The 26,155-nt window shown below is 36.1% G+C and overlaps 1 protein-coding gene across 1 annotated transcript in view; it reads right to left on the bottom strand.

The window, feature by feature from the left end:
* Positions 1-26,155, bottom strand: part of prmt3 (protein arginine methyltransferase 3) — a 57,669-nt gene extending 31,514 nt beyond the window's left edge. The window contains exons 1-11 of the mRNA XM_082157581.1: positions 26,074-26,155; positions 25,735-25,846; positions 25,190-25,272; positions 25,057-25,106; positions 24,848-24,953; positions 23,271-23,427; positions 21,903-22,047; positions 19,938-20,003; positions 19,295-19,416; positions 15,006-15,105; positions 2,215-2,293 (exon numbers count right to left, since the gene is read on the bottom strand). Of these exons, the coding sequence (XP_082013707.1) occupies positions 2,215-2,293; positions 15,006-15,105; positions 19,295-19,416; positions 19,938-20,003; positions 21,903-22,047; positions 23,271-23,427; positions 24,848-24,953; positions 25,057-25,106; positions 25,190-25,272; positions 25,735-25,846; positions 26,074-26,134 (1,081 nt within the window). The 5' untranslated portion in view covers positions 26,135-26,155. The remainder of the gene's footprint in view (positions 1-2,214; positions 2,294-15,005; positions 15,106-19,294; positions 19,417-19,937; positions 20,004-21,902; positions 22,048-23,270; positions 23,428-24,847; positions 24,954-25,056; positions 25,107-25,189; positions 25,273-25,734; positions 25,847-26,073) is intronic.

The raw sequence follows: 26,155 nt of genomic DNA, 5'->3' as shown, positions 1-26,155 counted from the left end.
TGCTTTGATTAAAGATTACGAGAGCACATGAATTAAAAAAGGTAATGATGTGCACGGAAAATAATTTATAATACGGCAGTATTTCATTATAGATATACATCTATATCTATACATACATCTATACACATACACACATACATACATACATACATACATACATGCATACATACATACATATAAATATCTGTTAAGAACAATTATTTGGAGGTCCCTGAAAAGTACTAAAAAAGTTTTAAAAAAAACTTTAGTCAATCATTTTAGCCCTTAAAACTCATCTTTGATCACAAAAATGACATAATTAAGCGTTTAAATTTTTTTTTAAATAATTTCATTTAGTATAGTATCTCCTTTAGTATACGTGGTTCTATGAACATGCAAATGAGCCCCGCCTCCACTCACTCACACCAGCTCAGAGATCCACTCGTTGACGATCACACTTTGACCTGATTAGTTACAAGGTAGTTTGTGAAGTCAGAAACACCAGCGATTTTGAGACTGTCTTTGGTTCACTGCAGTTTTAAGAAGAAAATACTCAGGAATGGTGTTGACTTATGAATTTGAACATGGTTTGTCTTAAAGCATATTTAAAAATGCCACATAGACATATAAACAACATTTAAAGCTGGATTTTCAACACAGGGGGACTTTAATAGAATTAAAAAAAGCGACCGGAGTCATTAAGTGGAATCGGAATCATAACTAGAATCGTAAAATTCCTAACAATTCACATCCCTACCCATCCTCAATCCCATGATGCTGTAAAGATCAGGAGAGTGTAACATTTCCTGTGTCAAGATCCTTGAAGTCATAATTCATCCAGTCAGCGTGTGCACTGCGTACCACCGAATCTCCTCAGCATCTGTTCACTTAAACCTCCACAGTGGACAAGAAAATGACGCAGAGCCACAAGACACATGCAGCATGTTTAACATCTACTTCCACTCCATCCACAACCTTTGTCTGGATGCTGCAGTTTCCCGAACAATGAAAGAAAAATATGTTTGTTTTCTGGTATCTAGAAGGTGAGTGCCCAAGGACTGCTTAGTTATTCATCAGTTGCTTTAATTTATGTTTTATTGACGGAAATCAATATGTAGTAAAAGGCAGCGCAGCATGCAGGGTGTGAGATAAGAGAGAACACCTGGAAAACATGCAGAACATTATGCTGTAAACTAAGCAAGTGTGAAAGGTGGTTCTACAAAACTGCAGTATGAAGGAAGATTGTGGTGGCATGACTTTCGCAAATATAAAAGTATCCTAAATAGTATCCTAAGAGTTAAATGCAGTGTTTCCTGCAGCATAGCAAAATAGATCTCATTTATTATTTTATCCTTAATATTTATACAAAGTCACAATTTTTGTGCAAGAATGATCATTTGGGAGTTTAGAATGAGTTAAACATCATAAGTAAATTTAGCAATGTTTCAGTAAATGTTTTTTAAAAATTGTTTGCTTTAATAAATATGAAATTAATTTGATTTTGTCCATTGGAAATTGATTGGACAGTTGGGGTTTGCTTTTGCTGTGATGTCATTTGAGTGACAGGTTGCCCCGCCCTCGTGCCAGTAAACGCATCATCAGAGAAGAGAATCGATGTCACTGCACATGCTTTGATTAAAGATTACGAGAGCATGTAAAAAAATAAATAAAAATAAAAATAAAGTACGGCAGTATTCCATAAAATTATATCCCTCCATCTATCACGAATTAAAAAAAAAGGAGAAAAACAGATTTTCAAAAGTGTGTAAGAAAAACTTTAAAAATAAAAAAACAAACATATTAATCTACATTAATGGTTTGTAGCCACCTTTTTTAAGCCAATATAAGGCACATTAAAACTAACTACCAAATTCTCAACACACTTCTACACCTCCATTTTTTTATTGGTTATGGTCACGATAAAGGGGGAGGCTAAATAATGTTCAACACCACACCATTTTCATGATAACACCTCTTTGTAATGGTCCCTGCAAGGGAAACAAACACACACATGCTAACTCATCTTTCATCGTTTTAGACAGCCCTGCTTCAGTCTGTGTGAAATCCTCCTATTAAAATAAATGAGGTCTGTTTGATAGACCTTGAAAATAAAACCCCAATATGAGAGATGGGCTCACTGTGTCCCATAAGTAAAGAAAACAATTTGTAGGTCTAGCCAATGACCTCCCAGATAGCCCTTATCTCAGAATGCTGAAACATGCGCATTTGACTCACCCAAACCATCTTCTGCAAGGTACCGATCCCTGGCGTAGAGCACAGAGTCTAGCATTGACTCAAATAGGAGGAAGTAGCCCTAGAAAATGACAAAATGGGGGAAAGATACACATATAAAAGGGTTAGTAATTCGGATGTAATATTGGAACAATGCATCACATTTTAGAGGATTTTAAAACTTTATGCTAAATATATACACATATGTGACCCTGGACCACAAAACCAGTCACATAGGTAAATTTTTTGAAATTCACCCGAAATCTGAATAAATAAGCTTTCCATTGATGTATGGTTTGTTAGGATAGGGCAATATTTGGCCGAGATACAACTATTTGAAAATCTGGAAACTGAGGGTGCAAAAAAGTCTAAACATTGATAAAATCGCGAAAAGTTGACAAATTTGCGAAAGTTGTTCATTTATGTTTGCGATTGTGCTGCATTCACTCACAAAAATAAAGGTTTTATATATTTACTGTAGGAAATTGACTAAATATCTTCATGGAACATGAATATCTTAATGATTTTTGCCATAAAAGAAAAATTGATAATTTTGACCCATACAATGTATTGTTGGCTATTGCTGCAAATATACACCTATTCTCACCTTGCTTTTCTAGTTAAAAATTACTCGTTTTAGGGTTAAATGAATTTCTTTTTCATTATACTTCCTTAAATTCAAATTGCAATTCTCAATCATGTTTGCTACATCAATTCACATTCAATAAAAAAAAAATTGCATTCTTAATTAAATTCTGAATAATGCACAACCAAGTGTTCAATGAAGCAGCATTTCTATCCCATATGGGATATCCATTATGAGATAAAAATGCTGCTTTATTTGCAAATATTTTTGCTGAAATAAATATAATTTTTTCTGTAAGTTAGACACAAGCTCTTTTGACTTAGGACAGCAAGAAACTGCCCAGATTAGAACACCCTAGCAACCACCCGAAACACCTGGGTAACAAAACATCTCCTCAGAATCCCTTAGCGATCGACTTCTGCCTTTCTTCAGAGAATGTAAGCAAACTTGTTTCAAAAGTATTCATTATTCCCCTCTGGCCCTCACACATGCATCCGCAATCGCATTCAAACTGATATCAAGTGCAAGACCTCTGGATTTGTGAGACCTTAACACAGCACCCTCTTTAAACATATGCATGGCCACCCAGCATCCTGTTTTATTGCACTGACCCCTCACTGACACCGGTTCTGCATGAGTAGTTGGCACGTCACCTCCTGAGTTATTCTATTATCGCTCAACTGCAGCTTCAACCACGTCTCGCTGGACTCATTCTGGACGGTCATGAGTGAAACAAGGCTGCTTCATGCTTGTTCTGAGTTATCAAAAAAAAAAGGGGCATAATCAATTACAGAAGACATACGTGATGGATGTGCCTAGGATGAGGGGTAACAGTCTTCATCAGCATGGTCTTCTGGTGTCTAGTTGGTGCAAAAGTTACATCGAATCATAAGTGAACGAGTAAAAAGTGAGAAAGAACAACTAGAGATGTTTGTCCCCAAAGTGTAAATGGATGGATGGGAAGGTGCCAATTAATTTCAGAATTAATTTCAGTACTAATTGTAATTGAAAAGGCATTTATCAGGATTTCTGCAGGTTTAATGAAGGTTCATTTAAGACCAAGTAAAGAAAATTTAAGAAATAAATTGAAGGGAACATGATACGTCATGTTCTCTAACTGTAAATGTCAAGAGAGAAGCACCATCAGCTGTGTTAGAAACATTTCAGAGTTTGAAAATACAACTTCCAACAGATATCTATTACTTTTTCTTTCTTTTTTTTTTTACAGAAAAGTAGCTTGAATCTTGATTTAAGAATGTTTAGATATTTGTACTGGAAAACATAAATACTGAGGAAGAAATTATCATTTTTTTGCAAGGCATGCAACATTAATGCCATGATGTAATGAATTTAAGACTTTCTGCTCTGATTTGACATTTGTTGAAAAGTCTGTTGTTAAAGCTCAAATGAGCACTTCTGTAATCCATAGGCTGAGGTCAACTGGACCAGCACGCTTAAAAGTCATGTGACAGCGAATCTACTGGATCTCTCCAGGTCGTTTTTAAACTGACTCAACATTAGAGTGATGGCTAAGATTCTTCATGGTGTAATTTAGAACCCAATTTCACAGGCGGCTGCCTCCACTGCAGTGAGAGAGAGAGAGAGAGAGAGAGAGAGAGAGAGAGAGAGAGAGAGAGAGAGAGAGAGAGAGAGAGAGAGAGAGAGAGAGAGAGAGAGAGAGACAGAGAGAGAGAGAGAGAGAGAGAGAGAGGGGGGGGAGGGGGGTGCTGTACACACTTACTATCATACGATTTTTATTTAATTTTTATAACTTATTTATTTAATATAAAAAATTACAGTAAATACTGCTGTTCTTTTGAACTTTCTATTAATTAAAAAATCCTTTAAAAAAAGTATCACGATTTTCAATCTTTCTGCTTTCTTAAATACTTCTTTTTTTTATTTGTATTATTCTACAAGCTGACATCCTACAACTTCTGGTCCAACTAGCAAAATGTGTACAGGCACAGCATCTGTGCATAACTAGGTACAATCCCACCAAGAGAAGCTCTAATAACACACACACTGGTGGCAAAGAGAGTCAGTGCAATATTAATGGCTGAATGAGGCCAAAATGCAGATCGATTCATTAAGCCATGTGCAGTCGGGGCAGAATTACATGAATGCAACTAATAAAATGCTAATGAAAATTGGACAGCAGCATTCATGAACATTTAACAAATTACCTCATAAACACACGCATACAGATAAACGCTACTTTTTTCCACTTACTTTTTCTAGATGGAGCAGAGAATACTGAATGACTTCTGCCTAAATCCTTTACGTGTTTGATTGACAAAAAAAAAAAAAAAGGTGAAACATGAGTCAATTAAGTCAAGAGTCTGTTTTAGAGCTTGCTGCTGTAATTTGTTTCTTGTGAACATCATGAACAGTGTTAGTCTGATGGCCCTCTCTGCTCTATAAACAGCTGGCATCTGCAGTATTCAGCCACTGCCAACGTCATGAGCATTCAATGAATAATCCTCTCAATTACTGTACTACCATATCAATCCAACTCCCAGGGGCTGTGTAATCCACTTCTTACAAACTCAATTCGACAAATCCAAAGCTAGAAACACCAAACACAGAAGTGGTACAAACTACACCGCATAATGAATTAAATGCCTGAGTGCTAACCGTATTACTTCACAATGCAATATGCAGCAAATGATTAAGTCTTAATAATTACCCCTGTTATATTTACGTAACTATTTAGGGACAGACTAGAGACATGACAGAAAATGGTAGGGTAAAGAAGAGGAAACGGGATCAAAGAACATTGCAGTCACAGACCACAGAAAACTGAGACCCACACAGCATTTGATCACTGGATTTACAGAAATATTTTCACTTTTAAGAAGAGTTCTCTCAACATTGCATATCTAATCAACTCCTGACAAATTATTATTTTAATTATCACTCAAAGATAGCAAATAAAGGAATATATTTTCTTTGTCTTTGTCTTTTTTATTGTATTTATATGGTACAATATTATACTATTTAAATCAATGTGATAAATGAGTTGTCAAAAGTAATCTAAAAGTAATCTAAATGTAATTAGATTAGATTATTTTAAATGTGTAATGTAATAGATTACAATAAAAACTACTAATATATATATATATATATATATATATATATATATATATATATATATATATATATACACACACACACACACACACACACACACACTCTCACGCTTGATGTGTGAGAACCAATTAGGTTCATTCTCATGTGTTACGCATCACGTTTGAGCTTCAGCAAGAATTTTCATTTTTGGGTGAACTAACCCTTTAAAGAGCATGTCAGAGTGTAACGTTAGCAAAGCTGCACGTTCAGCTAAAAAAAAAAACAAAAAAAAACAGTTTATCATCACTGCTCAATAAAATCGCTCATTTATCAGTTATGTATAACATGAAAATAATAATTTGCCTTAATTCCAATACTGATGTATCTCTAATTGGCATTAAAGTGTTTGAGTTTTTGGGCACTATTGTAACGATCTAAGCGCATGGTCTAAAGCGCAGTGTGCAAGAGCACTTAGGGCATGTCAGAATCCACTTTTGCTAGTTTAACGACGGGAAAAAATGGTCGGCACTCCAGGCGCATGGTTTAAAAGGGTTGTCCCTACCCTATTCTCTTAATGAGTAATGGGTGTGTTACGTGCGTTAAACCAATCAGAGTCTCATCTCCCATTCCCTTTAAATGCCAGTTGCGCTCGTGCCATGGCAGATTCGCTATTTACATGATGGAATTTGATAGTGGAAAGACCGAAGCAGTCTCCAGAGCACACACGGATCTGCTCGTGCGCGAGGTAAAAGTGCGCATGCAGACCATCTACGGGACAAGCCGGATTCCACCATATCTTTATGTACACAATAATAATCTTTTACATTGTAATCCTTTTATTTTAAATATTTGGCATGTGTGTGTGTGCTGCTGCGTGTCCCTGTGTGTGTAATAAGCAGAGTGTATGCATGTTGTGGACCCGCCGATAGGCACACATTACTAACGTAATAATTTATAATTCTGTTGCCTCAAAATAGCAACGTGCCAACAATGCGCCAGAACACACCTCGTTCTGCGCGCACAAATGCATTTGCTATTTAAATAACATTGCGCAGGACGTGAAAATGATAACTGCGTCGGGCTGAAACTAGCAAAAAACACGTGCATCGCATTGCGTAAGATAGGGTCCATTATCTTGTTGATGCTTTATGAAAAATCTAATTAGCTCAGTGTTACTGTTTGAATAGTACAGATAGCACAAGATTAATAAAACCAAGTCTTTGCTAAATAAAAAAGTTTCTACCTCTCCATCCAAAGATAAAATTAAAGTCAAACACATAGATGCGTTGTGTGCGGGCAACCATTAAAAGACATTAAGAAAAATGACCATAACACTACACTAAATACTACTGTTAATAAAGCATAGATTGTGTAATAAATCTAAACACTAGGAGCAAAACTGTTTGCTCTGTGTGGTTTGAGTGTGAAAGAGTCTGATTTGCATATGAATACAGACGAGTAGTAAATGTACCATATTGTACAAGCATATTCAAATAAGGCAAGCCAAACGTTTCCATTCATTTTAGCAGGACAATGGATGTTTGAAAGCTTCATTGTCGATTGGTGACAGATCCAGGTAAGCGTTGGGTGCATCATAGTGTAACATAAAAGCAAAGGGAAATCATGATGGAGTCAAAATCTGAGAATGTCAGGAAATTAAGAATCTAAAACCTATTATATGTCGCTTTTCTTGCAATTTAGCTCAATACAACAGACTTTTTAATGCATATTGTTATAATCAACAAGAGTATTTGGGTACTTCAGAGAATGTGTACCATGTTTGTTGTGTGTGTGTGTCTTATATTGCAGTGTATTCGGGTTTCAGGCTACATTATGAGGATATGCCGATGTCCTTGTAATTCAAATTGCTAAATAAACATACTAAAATATTTTTTATTAAAAATGCAGAAGGTTTTCTTTGTTGGGTACGGTTAGGGGCTAGAAAATGTCATTAGCTCAGTGTAAAAACCATTACGCCTATGGAATGTCCCCATGATGATAGGTGTGTGTGTGTGTGTGTGTGTGTGTGTGTGTGTGTGTGTGTGTGTGTGTGTGTGTGGCGGGCAGCTGTAGGCTATGGACGGAGTGAGTGATTGCAGCTGTCCTCTTCTGAGACAGGTAAGACTGCTATCAAGAGATAATGAGGCCCAAGATGGGATCTGCCATTAATTTAACTTGACCATCACCACACACAGCAGCTCATAGTTTCCCAAATGTGCTAAATATCAAAACATACTTCAAAGCAACCTTAAGTTAAAAGTTTAAACTGCTACATGCACTGTATGTTTATTTCGAACACTGGCCCAAATAAATGGCAACATCATGCACACTAAATCATTTTGGATGTTGGGATGGTTTGAACAGCTTTTAAAGGGTTAGTTCACCCCCCCAAAAAAATGTATATCATAATTTACTCACCCTAAAGTTGTTCCAAACCTGTCTTTTTTTCTGTTGAACACAAAAGATCTTGTGAAGAATACGAGTAACCAAATACTTGATGGGCCCCATTGACTTCTATAGTATGTGAAAAAAATTCTATGGAAGTCAATGGGACACAGTAACTATTTGGTTACCAACGTTCTTCACAATATCTTCTTTTGTGCTCAGCAGAATAAAGAAATTCACACTGGTTTGGAACAACTTGAGGGTGAGTAAATGATGACAGAATTTTCATTTTGACCTGGCCTGTATTATTCATTTCCATGACTTTCACACGACAGAAAACAACTAGGCTATGTACATAATCCACCTGGAGCAACCTGTAGTTAAGTGCCTTTCTCAAGGGCGCAGTGGTGACAGCTCAAGATCTGCCCCTTGAGAGGTTCAAACCGGCAACCTTTCGTTCCCCAGCCCTGTTCTTTAACCACTAGGCTAATGCTAGTGAAGGCCTTTACACAAGACCTTTGTCCCTATCACCGAAGGACACCTATTTATTATTCATATATACATATTCATATTCACATATACATTATCTGCCTGTATAAAAATATATATTTTGTAGAACAATGACTACTGTGCTGCAGTAAATGCTCATTATATGCCCATTGTGCTCTGCAAACTCTGACTGGTGAATCCTTTAAAGAACTAGCTAGGGGTGTTAATGTCTTACTGGCATCCATCACTAACTTGATGGCCCTGAGTACATGGTGAACCTGGTTAAATCTAAATCCATCAAATCCTTCAAGCAAATTAAAGGGTGTACAATTGTTTTGAGTTTGATACATTTAAGGGCCCGATCATACACCGATGTAATGCAATGTAAGTGTTTTTTGCTAGTTTCAGCCCGACGCAGTTATCATTTTCACGTCCTACGCCACATTGTTTAAATAGCAAATGCATTTGCGCCCATTTGTGCGTCCCATGTGCTTGCTGGTCTAAAAACGAGGTGTGTTCAGGCGCATTGATGACGCGTTGCTATTTTGAGGCAACTGAAATAGACTGCGCCATTGACTTTATAGCAGGTTTCAGTTGGTCAATGCAATGGCACAGTCTAGTATTTTCTTTTTGTTATTTAAAGAGCACATTAGTAATATGTGCCTAGGCGGGTCCACAACATGCTTATTACACACACAGGGACACGCAGCAGCACACAAACTAGCCAAATATTAAAAATAAAAGGATTATAATGTAAAAGATGAATATTGTGTACATAAAAATATGGTGGAATCCGGCTTGTCCAGTAGATCTGCTTGCACACTTTTACCTCGCGCACGAGCAGATCCGTTTGCGCTCTGGAGAAGCGTTCAGTTTTTCCACTTGCAGATTCCGCCGCATAAATAGCGAATTCAACATGGCGCAAGTGCAACTGGCTTTTAAAGGGGATGGGAGATGAGACTCTGATTGGTTTATTGCACGTTACGGCCAAAACACACCCATTACTCATTAAGAGAATAGGGACAACCCTCTTAAACCATGCGCCTGGCGCGCCGACCATTTTTCCCGTCATTAAACTAGCAAAAGTGGATTCGGACACGACCTAAGTGAACTTGTGACCATGCGCTTAGATCGTTAAAATAGGGCCTTAAATTTGATCAAATCTACACATTTAAAAAAGACTGATTACAGACGACTGGCCCTGTGTCCGAATATGCCTTCTTCCATACTATATAGTAGGTGAAAAACAGTATGTGACTTGAGAAGTATGTCTAGATTCATAGTATGCATAAAACCGTAGGCAAAAAGTAACCGGGTGACCTACTACTCGAAGCTGTAAAAGATCTTAAAACTTCCCTCACTTGCCTGATCCAGCATCCTCACGCTTCTAAGGTATAGCGGAAAACTGACAAGCCATAGCATTTTGATGTGATGGATCATCCTGTGACAACCTTTATTTAGCCGCCTTCTAATTCACTTCTCCTCTCCTCCACCCAGCCAGTGGCAGACACCATCCCTCTCTTTCTTTTTGCCCCTTAATCTAATCCAGTCTGTTTGTTTTGCTGGGTGTTAAAGTACAGATCAATTTTGTGAGTTATGAAATGACATTACGGCGGCTCAGACCTGTCTCCCCCTGCCAGACGACATCTCGTCCTACTAAAAATTACCCCCTCTGATTTATCGATTCGTTCTCTCTCTCTTTCTCGCACTTGCACGTATACACACAAACTCAAGACAGTCGAAAAGTAGGACAGTTCAACCACCTGGGAGAAACTTTCTCTGACAGAGAAAAGAGGGAAAATAAAGAAGATGAGACATTTTGGACTACAGGCGCACCAATGCCAGTTTCCAATTAGGGTGACAACCCGTCCCGCTTTGCGTTGCACCGCACAGCATTTTCACCCCTTGTCCCGCACGTCGCATATTGAGAAAATATCCCGCATTTTCATCAGTCTATTGGTTTTTAATTATCATTTTAAGAAAACGTGTATGCGTTCTTTTGCCTTTTTAAGAAAGCATTTTATTTATTCTTTTTCCGGCGTAGTTTTTCACCTACTTAACAGCGCTTCGTCAGAAGAACAAATACAACAGCCGTTTTTTAAATCCTATCCGATGGTTGAAAAGAAAGGAGTAAACATGGTCACTAGTAGGTTGTGACGGCTGTCAATCAAAATGTGGACCGGTGATTCGTTCCATGTGTTCCCTGTCAGAAAACAAATGGATAATTCGGTCAATTAAAAAAATTATTTAACAGAATTTATCAACTTGTTGCCTGCTGTGGTCGTTTTAATTCACATCCTTTCTAAAAAATGTTGTTTAATATATTCTTAATATATAAGACTGTCAATAATCTAATTTCATGTTAGATATATGTTAGATATAAATAAATATATTTGATTTGTTCATTGTTTATTTTGTTGGATTTTAGTTGGACTTGGTCAGAACTGTTTCAAAAATAGTTATCTGCATGATGCCTGCTGCCTTTGGGCTCAGTGATGTTGAATTTAAATTACATGTAAAATAAAGACATGTTATGTTACATTGTGATGTAATTGTGTTTCCTGGAAGGGACTAAAGAACAAAGAACTTTTATCAGCTGAAAGGCATAATACAAATGTTTTTATTAAGTTAGATAAAAACAGTTATATAACATTATATAACAGTTTCAGGATATGTTTTAGTGTTGGTAACATGTCCCACACAAACTTATAATCGTCCCACATTTGGTTTGTTTGATGGTGTTCACCCTATTTCCAATTGAAAGTCTTTACACTAGGGTGTTCAAATTACTCACGGTTTGGTTTTGATCATGGTTTTCCGGTCACGGTTTCGGTACGGTTCAGTATGTGCAATGTACAGGGAAAAAGGACTACTGTCAAATAGAAATAAAGAAGATAAGAACAAATAACCAAACTACAATTGTGGGTGGAGTGGAGAACGGTACCGTTAGATTTTTTACCGAGAACCTTTACACCCCTTTTTTACATTATGTTCATAAAGGGGCTTTTTTGATGGTAATTTACACTCTTTTTAAAGTAGAATAAAAAGTTTAGAAAAAACTGGACATCTTTCCCTTGGAGACAGACATGAATTTCGACACAAAATGCTGATAAAGATCATGTAAAATACATAATCTATTAGAGTGTTATGCGTGTGATTTTAAAACGTGATGAAATTTCTCATCGAGGTGAAAAGCTGTGTCGTGATATCAGCATGACAGAGTTGAGTTTGTGGCAAAACCTTCTACAGTGCTTGCCTTGCATTATATTGTTCTGTCTTTTACTGCAAATGATAATTCATACTCAGAAAGTTAATGATACAAGATGATTAGTTAAAATATTTCAATGTGCAACTGAATTGTTTTGCATTTTGTGACTTTTATGTCGAATAAAAGAAAAAATTTTCAAGTCATTTATTTGTCATTGAAGATTTCTGTAAATATTGTCTCATCTCGTTTTCGTGAAAATATTGTGTATTATCTCGTCTCGTGAACAAAGTGTATATTTACACCCCTAATAAATAATTATATACAAAAATAAACCATTAGAAAAATTATAAAAAAAAAAATATAAATGAATATAAAAAGATTAATGCTGGGCAACAATTAATCGCATCCAAAATAAAAGTTTGTTTACATAACATATGTGTGTGTACTGTGTATAATTATTTTGTATTTATAAATACACACATATTTAAAAAAAAATGGTTGTAAAAAAAATCCAGTAAAAACAAAAAAAAACAAAAAATCACTAATAAATTTCACAAATAATTACAGTACAAAGAAATAGCCAGTAGCTAAACATAATTTTTTTTAAGTAGAAAGACTGAAATAGTATTTTCTTGTAAAAAAAAAAAAAAAAGTACACCAATAATCTTTGTTTTATTTGCAACTTCAAAAAATCTTTTTTTACAGTGTAGGATTAACATTAGTTAAAGATATAGAATAGTTTTTTGTACTCGCTCAATAATTTTTTTTTATTTTTACTTCCATAATCTTCCATAGTGTACTTTTAAACATCGGTTAGTTTTTTCACTGGAAAAAAACTTTTTTTCTAAAATGTGTCAAATTTGCTTTTTGTATTGATATTCACTAGCAATTTCTGAGTTAAACAATTTTTTTCAAGTAAATCCTACACCAAATTTGTTAAGGTGTAAATCTTACACCTTACTTTAATAGTCTGCAATGGAAGCTTTTATGGATCAATGTCCAACAATTCTTTGCTCACAAACATCCGACCTGATTCAGCATCTAATCCTTTTAGATTGACAAGCACGTCAAAGTTAGATATCAGAGGTGGTGGACCAGGGTGACTGCGTTTTTGTCCGGTCTCCTACCACTCTGTGTAATAAGGTAATTGTAAAACTATTGTTCCATAACATTTTGAAAAATGATTTTCAGAAAACGGCTGTACACACCCCTGCTTTCACAAGGAAGTGGTGGCAATGCACAAACACTTCAGAGGTTTTCAGAATGAAATGGACGACATTGCACAGATGATGAAGGGCAGGATTTTTACACCATTTAGCAAGCCAGAGTTGTAATCATAAAATAATGTGCTCCAGTGACCCAAATCTCAGGTTACTTTGTCAGAAGTGTTGCACACACACACACACACAAATCATACACACTCTCGCCCCTGCCTCAGGCACACCGTGTTTGTTGAATTATTGCCCCAATGTGCAAACAAAAGGGGATAAAATAAAAATCATTTATTATTTCACAATTAACCTGGAAGCAACTAAAAAATTCAGCGACAGCAGAAAATCGCATGCAGGTCGAATTCACAAGGGAAAGTCCTGGAAGTTTCCAAATTTAGAGAATTATTCTCTTATGTCCTTTTCTGTGCCTCTGGCTAGGTGGCTCGAGTGTTATGACCTACTTTTCCCCTTTCCTATGGACTACAAATTAAGAGAACTTAAACACGAAGAGTATAGCGCAGTGCAAGCTTTTATAGCCTTCCTCACAGCCAAATCCATAACACCAATTTTTCTGTATCGCTAGGACAGAAATCAACTCATTTATCCACAAGACACCATGCAGTCATTTTAACATGATTTTAGAGGGTGTCAAGCACAGCACAAAACATCCACATTTTTCAAACACCAGTAATAAGAATATGATATGATAATATGATAATTCATCACCAAGAATAATCACAATAAGCAATTCTTCTGGCAAGCAATAATTAGATTATTAATGTAGAATTTAACTGATGGTCTGGCTATTACATTGGCTTTTTTTTTTTTTTTTTTTACAATGAATATGCAAACAAAAGGAGATAAAATAAAAAATATATAGAGTCAAAATCTGCTAAGGGGTATTAATGGAACAGCAGTTTTAAAAAGTGATTTTTCACTATTATTTACAACAGGATCTGCATTTTCATGGGCTTTAATAAAAGATTTTTGTAATAAGAGACAATAAAAACAACTTTGTGCATCAAAACCACTCCTTTCACGGTAAAAAATTTACTTGATTTTCGAAAGTCAACGAATTTGCGAGAGCTGAACGTAACATTTTTGGTAAGTATAAACATATTTAAGCCACAAAATAAACTCTGTAAAATAAGTGTAATGAACTATGCAAGAAAAAACATTTTTGCATGATTTGTTTCATTTAATTACTCCAGCAGATTTTGACTCTTTTTATATTTTGATATATATATATATATATAGTATATTAGTCACATTGATAGTACTTTTTTGAAGAGCTTATTTTCAAAAGTGCTCAGATAAGTGGAGAAATATTAATAAAAATATAACAAATTACAAACTTATTCAACAAAATTCTACTTGTTCTTCTATAATAGCAGAGATTAATAAAATCCTCATTATCATCTGTCTCTTAAACTTCTCTTCTCAAAATCATCATCAGTCATGTCTAAATAAATGAGGAGTGAGGTTTGGCTTCTAAAATGAGCATGGAAGTTCTCTCATTATGGATCATCCCTGCAATATATTATGCATCAATCAACAATACATCATCTCAGCTTTTTCATTTTCCAACACCTGAGCAGGTTTTGAAAAGGGAAATGACTTGGCAGAAAAAAAGACGCTGACACATCCACTTCCTTTACGTCTAATTCTGGGTCAAAACCAACTATAACTTCTGCAAATGCAGAGCTTTATAGGCAAAGACAGCCATTTTGCTTTAATGAGCAGTGCAAAAAAAAAAAAAAAATGCATGTTTCATGAATTTTTTCCTCTCTCTAGAAAGCATAGTAATATTTATATATTAAAAAGCACAAAAACATCCACTCACCATCCACTCTGAAATGATTATGTCCACTTTTTCCACAGGAAGGTCAATTTCCTCTATTCTGCCCTTGATCAATGTGATGGTGTCTTCGAGTTTATTTGACCTAGAAAACAGCAAAAATGGAAATAAATTTCTAAACAGCAGCAATAGTAGATTCTGGTATTTGGGTTTTGATTTCGACTTGATTTAAATTAACTAAATTAAATGAATCCAAAATTAAGCTTTAATTATAAAACGTACGTAACTAGTTTTGAACACCTCGTCTGAGACAATGGATGTTAATTACACTAATTTGAATGGGAGTCAGTCTCCTTAAAGACGGCTTCTAATTGATCCAAATTACACACATCGCAGCGGACTCACCGGGACAACAACACTAACGGTCCCAATTTGACAGCATCTCCTCACATGACCTTTTGCACTAAGGGTCAGCGAACTACTGTTCACCTGAGTGTTTGTGTATATGCGTGTAAACGTGCGTGAATGCCACCCCTCCCCCCCTTTTTAAATGATCGCTCCCTTTTTGACCGGTAAACCCTGGGCATCAATCTCTCTAAATACTCCATTATCATGACAGCTAATGTTACTAGGGACAGAGTCATTACTCAAGCCTGCAGAGCGCATTTCTGCCCAACCGATCCTTATCTCTGCACCTTCGCGCTATCACACTCTTCCAGAATCCCATTGTAGCGCTCCCTCTATCCGCCCCTCCTTCATCGGACTGTCTCGAGCAAGGAAACGCTAATCTCATTACTGGGTTAATTTAGAGGACAATGTCAGCTATAGGGGGGGGGAAGAGGAGGGGGGATTTGGGACACTTTAACACTTCCCTTTACGGGATGGTACTTGGTTTAGGGAATATGATCAAAGAATATTGATCCACTGGGACTAAAGATGTAATGTGATGATGACAGACTGGATTAACCACCAAATCGCCACCATGACTGGTGTTAAGTGGTGTAATCTAGGGAATAAGTATCTAAATTGTAGAGATCATGTGGGGATTATATGGATTTCTGCAGTAAATGCTTCTAAAACGTTAGTAAAAGACACTTATGGAACAAAAGCCAGGGCAACATTTCACATAATACAAGAGAAACACAAAAGGTTTTGTGGAAAAAAAGTTCTTCATTTGAATCTAGAGGAGTCTTCACTTACAATTTACTTTGTATTCACTTTCGCACAAATTTTACAAAAATTTCGAGCAAATGTGACAAATAATTACAAAGAAACAACAAGCAAATTTAAGTCTTTTAAAAGTCGATTAAGTCTTTTGGTAGAAAGACTGAAATAGTATTTTCGTGTAAAACATACTCCAATAATCTTTGTTTTATTTACAACAACTAAAAAAATATTTTTTTAAAGTGCACAAAGCAGGGTTGTTGTTGTTGTTGTTGTAAACTAAGGGTATGACTGTACTTTGGAAAAGTTTCTCCTTTTGCCTTGCGATTCACGCCAGGCCAGTAGTTGGCGATGTTGCCTTGTAAAGAAACACTACGCGCCTATGGACTGAACACGTTATACACATGCGCATGACGTCACTGTTTTCACAAATTCACGCTTTTGTAGTTTACAAGGAGACGATAACGGTGTCGTTTCCAGAACCTTGCACTTTGAAACCCGTTTTCAAAAGTTCGCGTCTTCCGGCCCCCAAAATGCTATTGTTTTAAATCAATGGTGTAAATGAAGTTTCCCATGTTCAGTTGAAAGCAGTCACGTAAATGCGCCCTAAAACTAAAACTATTAAAAACATTTCTGTTAAGTGAAATTAAGCTTAAATAAAACGATAAAAGACTAATAAAATGACAAAAGCACATAATGAAATTACAAAAAATTACTAAATAAATATAAAAATGAATAAAACTAAAATAAAACTAAAATGGCCTTCTATAAAAAAGTAGACACTTTCTGCACTTACTCTTCTGTACAACTCTGGTTTACTCTCAAAACTCTGTATTGAGTTGTTGCTAATATTCTTGGCTCTTTCATGACCAACTGCACATTCCCTAACTTTTAGTCACTTTAAAGCAGTGTTCCTCAAATCAAGTCCTGGAGGGCCACTTCCCTGCAGAGTTTAGTTTCATCCCTAATCAAACACACCTGAACAAACTAGTCAAGGTCTTCAGAGTTACTGGAAAATTGCAGGTAGGGGATGTCGATCGTGGTTTAAGCTAAACTCTGCAGGACAGTGGCTCTTCAGGGCTGGATTTGAGGAGCCCTGCTTTAATTATTCAAAAAGTAAAAGTAAATAATACTTACAATGGACGAATATGGAAAAAACTCCATTGTACATGCATTTCTGTCAAAGTGTTTAATTCCTTTAATACTGCTTTCTTGTATATATTTAGCATTCAATAAAAAAATGAATCGAGATTCTTTATTCTTATCTCTATAAGCTGCATAAAGCATCATGGCCGCCAGAAACATCAGCTCTGTAAAACCCACACACACACATAGGCAGCATGTAGGAGGCCTTAGCCCAACAGTGGCCCAGCGAACTGTAAAATTAAACTTCATTTTCCTTTCATCCTCCTGCCTGCTTCGACTCCTCAGACTTACATAATAACAATAACCATAATCAAAAAAAATCTCCCAGAGACACCACATGTGGTGAACATTTCAACTCCAACAAATAAAAGTGTATTCCTGCTCTAGGATGAAATGGAAGTGCCCTCGGCGGTGATACATGAGGTAATTTTAAGGGGCAGATAGGTCGTAAAAGGAAGCAGAAAGTGCAGGCTGGAGTCCATTTGTATGTTTAGCGTGCGTGAGACACCGAGCCGGGGTGGAAATGGGGGAGATTGGAAGTCGACTGGGTAGAGGTAAATGACAGGCCTTTAGGAACGTGACTGCAGCCTGCAAATACACTGAAGTCAACCACTGAGACCAATAAAAAGAGGACTAGTTTGGGGACGAAATTGCAGGGTGATAAAGCCAGGCCAAGTGTTTCTCTGGCCAGTAGATAGAACTACTGCTGCGTCGCCACCAAACATTTTACATTACTTGGTCTTGTACAACCATTTTTAGGACTTTTGTTTGGTTTTCTATGATGTATTCCACATTGTTGTTGCAAATTCTGCTGATTTGTCACCAATATAATGTTATCTAGATCAAAAGTGTAAAATTGACTTGTGGTAGTCCATTAGTCTTCAGTATTACTGAAGACTAATCAGTAATTCCACAGTATGCCATAGTTTTCCAGAAAAAGTGGGTTTTTGAATTCACTGCGTTAGCCTAAATCTGAGCTGTATAATTGGTTACACTTTATTTCAATAGTCCACTTTAGACATTCTACTAACTATAAGTAACTTTTCAACTACATGTCAACTAACTCTCATTAGAGTATTAGTAGGCTGTAGTAGACTATCAGTAGACGGTTATGGTTAGGTGTTAGGGTTCGGGTTAGGAGAACAAGTTGACTTGTAGTTGCCAAGTTACTTATAGTCAATAGAATATCTGTTGGGGGACCGGCCATATTATATTATTTCCCACCACTTCAAATGTTGACTACTGTATATTGCTATATACATTTAAAACATAAATATTTTACATACATACAGTGTATATATATATATATATATATATATATATATATATATATATATATAAAATGAAAAAGAACAACTTAATTTTTTTTGAATGTTATGTTTTAAATGTATATGTATATGTATATATATATATATATATATATATATATATATATATATATATATATATATACACACACACACACACTGGCAATTACTGGACCAGCAGGGGAAAAAAATTATAATTACATTATGCCACAGTTTTCCAGTTTCACATTAGAGCTATATATTTTTTATTTTTTATTTTTTTTTATTCATTTATTTTTAAATAAATACATAATACAAATCAATAATTTGAAAGAAAATGTAATAAAGAAAACTATATTTCAAGCACATACATAAATTGTGGTGGGGCAAGAAAACCAAAAAACATTCTTATCACTGAGCCCATTTAATAATGGCGAAACATACGTGTCAGCAAAGAGGGGAAGCTGGATAGTTTTTGGAGAACTGCATAGGATGGAAAGAAGAACAGGTCACAAAGTGAACGAAGTTGGGAAATAATCCTTGGGGAAAACACTAGAAGCCATTAAAGGCCTTAACATTGACATAGATGTTCAGGAAACACCAAAGATGGTTTTACTGTATTTTTCCAATGGAGCAATATTATACCTTGTTTTTAATAAAACAAGAACACTTAACCCAAGACGGCCTTTCTCATACACCCAAGAAACGGTTCATTACTTCAGTCTGATGTTGACTCACCTGACAATGTCCATGGCTTGGTAAATGATATCTGATTGGTCGACAGCAATGACCTTCCTGGCTCCCGCTTTGGCCGCAAACATGGAGAGGATTCCCGTACCACATCCCACATCAAGCACCACCTGCGGGTTAAAGGAGCATGACGTAACCTTTCCACGCTATGCCAGCTTGTCTGTGCCATCTTGAGTGTGCAGATGTGTAATAATGGCACTCGAGGCATTTATCATGCTGACAGGGTCTAACCCTTATTTGCCAGAGTCCACTGGCTGGAGCAGGATGGGCGAGATAAGCGCCTTGTCGTCTACCCCCAACCCCTTTCTTTCCAGATCAGCGCGTCACCTCGGGATCCATGTTCAACTGCGCTCGGCTAAAGCTGATCTAGCTAATGTCAGCGCAGAATTAATGGTTTGTATATGAGCTGTGGTGTATATTGTGTGTGTGTGTTGAACCACCATTATCCTGTTATCAGCCCACTGCAGTTGACACATAAGAACCCTCCTTAAAAAAAAAAAAATACTGCTGCTTGGAATAATGCAAGGGGTTTTTAAATCAGCCCTGTCATTGCAATCGTTACTCCGTCGTAGCTTTTTCTACAACGCTTAAAAATGTCAGAGTGGCTGGGCTTCAAGAGTCCCATACTCACCTTGTCCTTGAAGACGTCCATATTGCGGTACATGAAGTCTCGATAGCTCTCAGTGCGCACCTTGTCCTGTCGGAAAACGAGACAACCAAAGTCCTAAGTAATGACACAGTGTCACCATTATACTTTCCATTAAGAAGACAGAGCGCACCCATCCCAACAAGAGAGAAATCGCTGAACACGATCCAATCATTCAGAGCAAAAATTTAATTTTAACGTCATACCCACAGTTAAAGCTGACAGTCAAAACGCACGCTGGAAATCAAATTAACAATTGTTAAGCAGCACGAAATAAAAATCTCATTTTTAACAGTCAAGATTGAATTAGAAAGCAAATCAAAGGATGTGTGACTGGTAATGAATTTATTTATTTATTTTTTGGCGGAGAGGAGGTCGCTGTTGTAGGGAGTAGAGATGAAAAATGAAATTAAATGAAACTGACCCTGACACTTCTTGCTTTGCCAGCAGAATTTCAGCCAGAAATGGCTAATTAACCTGCCAGTCAGACTAAGTACCACCCAGAACATACATGATGCCGGAAGCTATTTACAATCCAGAGCAGTTATATAGGCCCTTTTTTGCATGATTAAACATTCTGCCCTTACTTGTCAAAAAAAAAAAAAAAAAAAAAAAAGAGAGAGAAGAAGAAAAAAAAAAGAAACCCTAAAAGGATGTTAATGGATGTTTCAAAATTTGTTTAGAATTTTTACGATTTATTCAGGAAATTTTTTAATTTACACCACTGGTCAAAAGTTTGGAATCATTATGATAAGAAGTCTCTTATGCTCACCAAGGATGCATTTATTTGATAAAAAATAGTCAAATAGTAATTTTTTACTATTTTAAAATGTAAAATATATTTTAAATGCTGAATTTTCAGCATCATTACTCCAGTGTTCAGTGTCACATGATCCTTCAGAAATCATTCTTCATCATCTATTTTTGATATTCTTGTGGAAATGATACACTACCATTCATAAGTTTGGGATAAGTATGATTTTTTTTTTTTTAAGAAGAAGAAATTAACACTTTTTTCAACAAGGACACATTAAATTGATCAAAAGTGACAGTAAAGATATTAATAATGTTACAAAAGATTTATATTTCAAATAAATGCTGCTCTTTCTATTTCTATGAACTTTCTATTCATCAAAGAATCCTGAAAAAACGCATCACAGTTTCCACCAAAAAATATTAAGCAGCAAAAACCATTATTAATATTTTAGTATCAATAATAATTGATAATAAATGAGCATCAAATGAATATACTGGAATGATTTCTGAAGGATCAGGTTTTTTATTTTCAGAATTTCTGTTTATACAGTGGGATCTGATTCTTACCCTTATCTGATCCATTTAAAAATGCTTTCAATTTACTGTACGGTATAAATTCAATTAACTTTTGTACTTTTCAGCCATTAAACCTATTTAAGTTCTCCTTTCTAATGCACACAAAAAACCTATAATGGAAAAAGTTCACTTAACTTTCCTTGCACAGAAAGTCGTGCGTTAGTTAAAAGGGTTAAAGATTGCGCCATCTGACTCATGACGGTAAATGGCATCATTTTACGGTGGACAGTAAAAGGCGTCAGCGCTTGCGTTGCACCATACAGCTCGCCTCTCCTCTGCAGAGTTTCAACTCTGACGCAAATCGCCACTAAATGCAAGTTGGAGGAGGCACCAATCGCTGGCCCTCTCCAGGACGTACTGCAGTATGAGAGTTGATGATCCAAACGCTCCTCACCCTTACTGCAGTTAGAGCACTCAAACAATGAAATCTTAATCATAAATCTCAAAAATGGCACTGTGGAAAAATAAATCAAGGCGAATAACAAAAATCTGCTGCATAGGGCGAACTATTGCATCTGTTTGCAAGGAGTTTGCACAAAGTATGACTTGCCTATGACCTTCTGCCCACACCGGTAGCAAATAAGGCCGCAGATATATGTTAGATGGGGACAGACCTACCTTCAGCATCTCCTCATGGATGCTGTAATGCCCATAAGAGCTAAAGTAGGCCTCGTCTTCATCTTCTCTCAACTCAGCAATGGCCCCCGAGCATGAAGGGCCACGACTTGTGCCTGCGTTCAGCACTAGACCTTGTGCCAACAATCTGGGGCAATACAAACAACACACACACACATATATATTAAGACAGAGGAAGGCCTGGTCAGTCCACCAGCACACGTGCATGTGCATGTGAGTGCTCACTCAAAATCTTAACCACTGCAGTGGAATTTTACCCCATCTCTAACTTCTATTGCCCCGCCTCTTTTTTTGCACCTCTATCCACTTCAGTGAGTGCCTTTGAAACTCTATGCTGCACCCTGCTGGACCCACTTGTACATTACACATATGTTGGAGTTGCACAGCTCTTAAGATAACTTCACTTTCTTTCTTAACAAATGTTTGCAGACTCTGCCATTATCTCAACTGCTCGTTCAGCTCAGGTTAAAAATTATTATCTGGTCCCAACATGAAAGAAGGTATAAACTAAAGAGATAAAAAAAAAAAATGTGTTGCAATATATTTACTGTTAAATGCCACTGATCTTGGGTTATGATAAGTACAAAACTGGATTACGTTCTTTTCTTAAACTGATTTCCAAGCATCTTTGTAAGACTTTTCACTTGATGCAACTTCAGCTTTATTGACAGAATTTGTTACATACATAAGAAAAAATGTGCGCAGTAATTTTCTTTTAATTCATTTTGCGGGACAAGTGTATTACAATTTAAATTGGTTATGTGGGTTGACTGTATGTGACATATACTGTCCACAAAGCTTAAGTTGTATTTAAAGGTATTCACCTTTATCAATGCAGAAGTAAGCTATTTTCTGTGATTGTGTGGACACGTCCGATTCATTAGCCGCTATAGTAAATAACTGGAAAAATATCAAAATGCAGTAAATGGTCAAATAATTTGCGCTACAAAACAGAGTTTATGATTACGACAATAAAAAAGATAACAAATACCAGCTTGCAATATCAAGCGGCATAACGGACAGTTTTTGCATAGCTAAAAAAAACGGAAGCGGATGAGACCGGAAGCCTCGACAAAATCAAGTCACAAACCTAAAACCTTTCTTTCATGTTACATTTTTTTTAATTAGTCTAAACAACACTGGACACCATTGACTGTAACTTTATGAACAAAAAAATGCTGACATATATATATATATATATAAACTTTTTTATTTATTTTTTATATATACTTTATGTTCCGTTTGTGTTCTGTTTTTGTGTCATTTTTGGGTGAACTATCACTCCTTCCTTTTTCCAAATTCAATTTTCTTTACATTTTTAAACCACAGTGAGGTTGATGTTATACTGACTTAAGTTTGTGCAGATCCTCCATTGCCCGGGCCAAGGCTTCCTCAGCTCTCTGAGCTCTGTCTTCAGCCTGGCTGGCTCTCTGAAGCAGAGCAGGGACCCGATCACCAGCCGAAGGGCTCAACGTCACAGCTGCTGCCTCACTCAACTCTTCAACATCTGACAAAATGTAAGCCAGTAGAACAAATGCGTTTAAAACATGCAAGAAAGTTTACCACTTACTTACACCATGTGTAGCCATTAAGGTTTCAAACAATCTGCAAGTTATTTGGGACTCGGGTAACCTGGCAATCCTTGTTCTTTTAGATTTGAGTGATGCTTTTAACACTATTGATCATGAGACTCTACTCAAACTGGGTAATCAGGTCCTCCTAAGTAATCAGGTCCTGTCTTAGACTGGTTCAGATCCTACTTAAGTAGCAGGAAATACTACAGTATGATGCACTGGGTACCTACACCTCCAGGTGTTACGTTATATCTTGTGGTGTTCCTCAAGGCTCAATTTTGGGTCCTCTATTTTTTAACCTATACATGACTCCTTTAGCTGGTGTAATTGAACAGTACATTATTGTCTTTCACCAATATGCTGATACGCAGCTTTATTTTTCATTTGCACCAGATAGAGATTCCCACAATTAAATTTCGACCATGCTGGACTGCATTGTGGATGTCTCAGAACTATCTACAGCTAAACAAATATAGGACAGAGGTACTTGTTACAGTTTCATAATGATGCACAGAGAACATCTATTGCTCCATATCTGGTCTCTCTATCTCTAAAAGCCAGTAATCAGGTCAAGATCTTAGGAATCATGTTTGACAGTGACCTCAGTTTTAAAATTCAGAATACAGCTTGCGTGATACAACCTACTAGCAATTGACTCGCACTTAAAAAGTATCTTAAAACACATTTGTTCACTAGGGCCTTTCCTTGATTTATTTTATAGTTGTTTTATTATCTTATACTATAATATTATATTATACACACTGTTTTTAAAATGTGTTACATAAATAAAGCTTTACTTACTAAAAGATTTCTGTTTAAATATAAATCCTTATATTTTGAACTTTCTATTCATCAGAGAAACCTGGAAATAAAAAAGTATCACGATTTCCACAAAAATATTAAGTAGCACAATTGTTGATAAAAATAAGAAATGTTTCTTGAGCATCAAATCATCATATTAGAATGATTTCTGAAGGATCATGTGACTCTGAAGACTGGAGTAATGATGCTGAAAATTCAGCTTTGCCATCACAGGAATACATTACATTTTAAAATATATTAAACTAGAAAACATTATTTTTATGCCAATAATATTTTACAATATTACTGTTTTTATTATATTTTTGATCAAGTAAATGCAGCCTTGGTGAACATAAAAGATTTCTCGCAAAAACATAAAAAAATATCTTACTGACCCTAAACCTTTGGACAGTGTGTGTGTGTGTGTGTGTGTGTGTGTGTGTGTGTGTGTGTGTGTGTGTGTGTGTGTGTGTGTGTGTGTGTGTGTGTGTGTAAACATATATGGATGGGAATTTGTCTTTAGAAATTACACAAAAATAATAATTCTCATACCTATCTGTAGTAATGGGTCATCTGGTAATACTGGCTTCATATATTCATCACTGTTCCAAGGTACTGGGCCATTTGAAGCCAGTAACAAACTCTCTGCAGAACATTTCTACAAACAAACAAAAAAACACACACAACACAAACTTAGTCAGGCTTCAAGTCATCTTGTCACCAATATCCACTTGAACCATATGAATGAAATGGATACTTACTGAAGTCCTAATGTAGTTTATCATCTTAATGTAGCTATAATCATCAAGCCCTAAAGAGGAATTAAAACATTATATATAAAATACATCAGACATCACTCAGAACACTGAGTAGTCCTTGGTTTGGAAAACTTACTGTGTTTTTGAACAAGTTCTGGAATATCCACACCATGGTCTGCCTTACAGTGATGTAATGTCTCAGACACAGAGGTGAGAGTCCTGTTTAAAGTGAGACACAGATGCATGAGTACACATAAACCCCTCATCCTACTGGTAGTAAATAAGTTGTATATGACTTGACATGTACAAAAAGATAAATACAGCTGTTAAAGGATCAGTTCACCCAAAAATACAAATTCTAACTGAACTAAACGTGAAGAGACATACAGTTTTGCAAATCTAAATAAATAAATATTAATAGTGTTCAAATCAGTGTTATTATTATCGTAAACTATAACTAAATAAAATAAAATAAAATATTTAATAGCTAAATTAGAAATGTTACAGGCTAGCTGTCATATTTGGAGATATCAGAATAAAAGTTTGAAACAAACATGAGCAGATCACAATCCACAAAATATGTCTCTAGTAAGTAATCTTTCAGATTTCTGTCAGGAAGAATCATGATGATAATATAGAATAATATAAACATTAATTAATACAGTTTGTATTGAATGTCACCTGTCACACAGCACACACAGGACTGTTATGAGTTCAGATCCCTCCTCCATTGACTGCCACTGTTCTTCATCGCTGTCAGACAGCTCGGGTACATCATCACACACATCATCACCTACGTGGCACGAAACAATTGCATAGTTTTAAATCACACATCCATACATCTTCTAAACAACCGGTCAGAACCTTTGACATAATTATTGGTAGCGGAATTACACCATTTAGAAAAAAAATCCTCTAGGATTAAAAATACACTCTTCAGATTCGTTACATTAAGGCAGTTTAAATCGCATCATAAGTTAAAGCAAATATATACACCACATTTTAAACATTCACGTGTACCTGTGTACGCTTCCATGTTGTAGTCTCTCTCTTGAATTCGAGTTTTTCCCATCCGGGTCATTCTTATTCAGGTGTACTTCCC

This window comes from Leuciscus leuciscus (genome assembly GCF_965113295.1).
Source record: "Leuciscus leuciscus genome assembly, chromosome: 2".
NCBI classification, from domain to species: Eukaryota; Metazoa; Chordata; class Actinopteri; order Cypriniformes; family Leuciscidae; genus Leuciscus; species Leuciscus leuciscus.
This window is presented reverse-complemented; position numbering and strand designations above follow the sequence as displayed.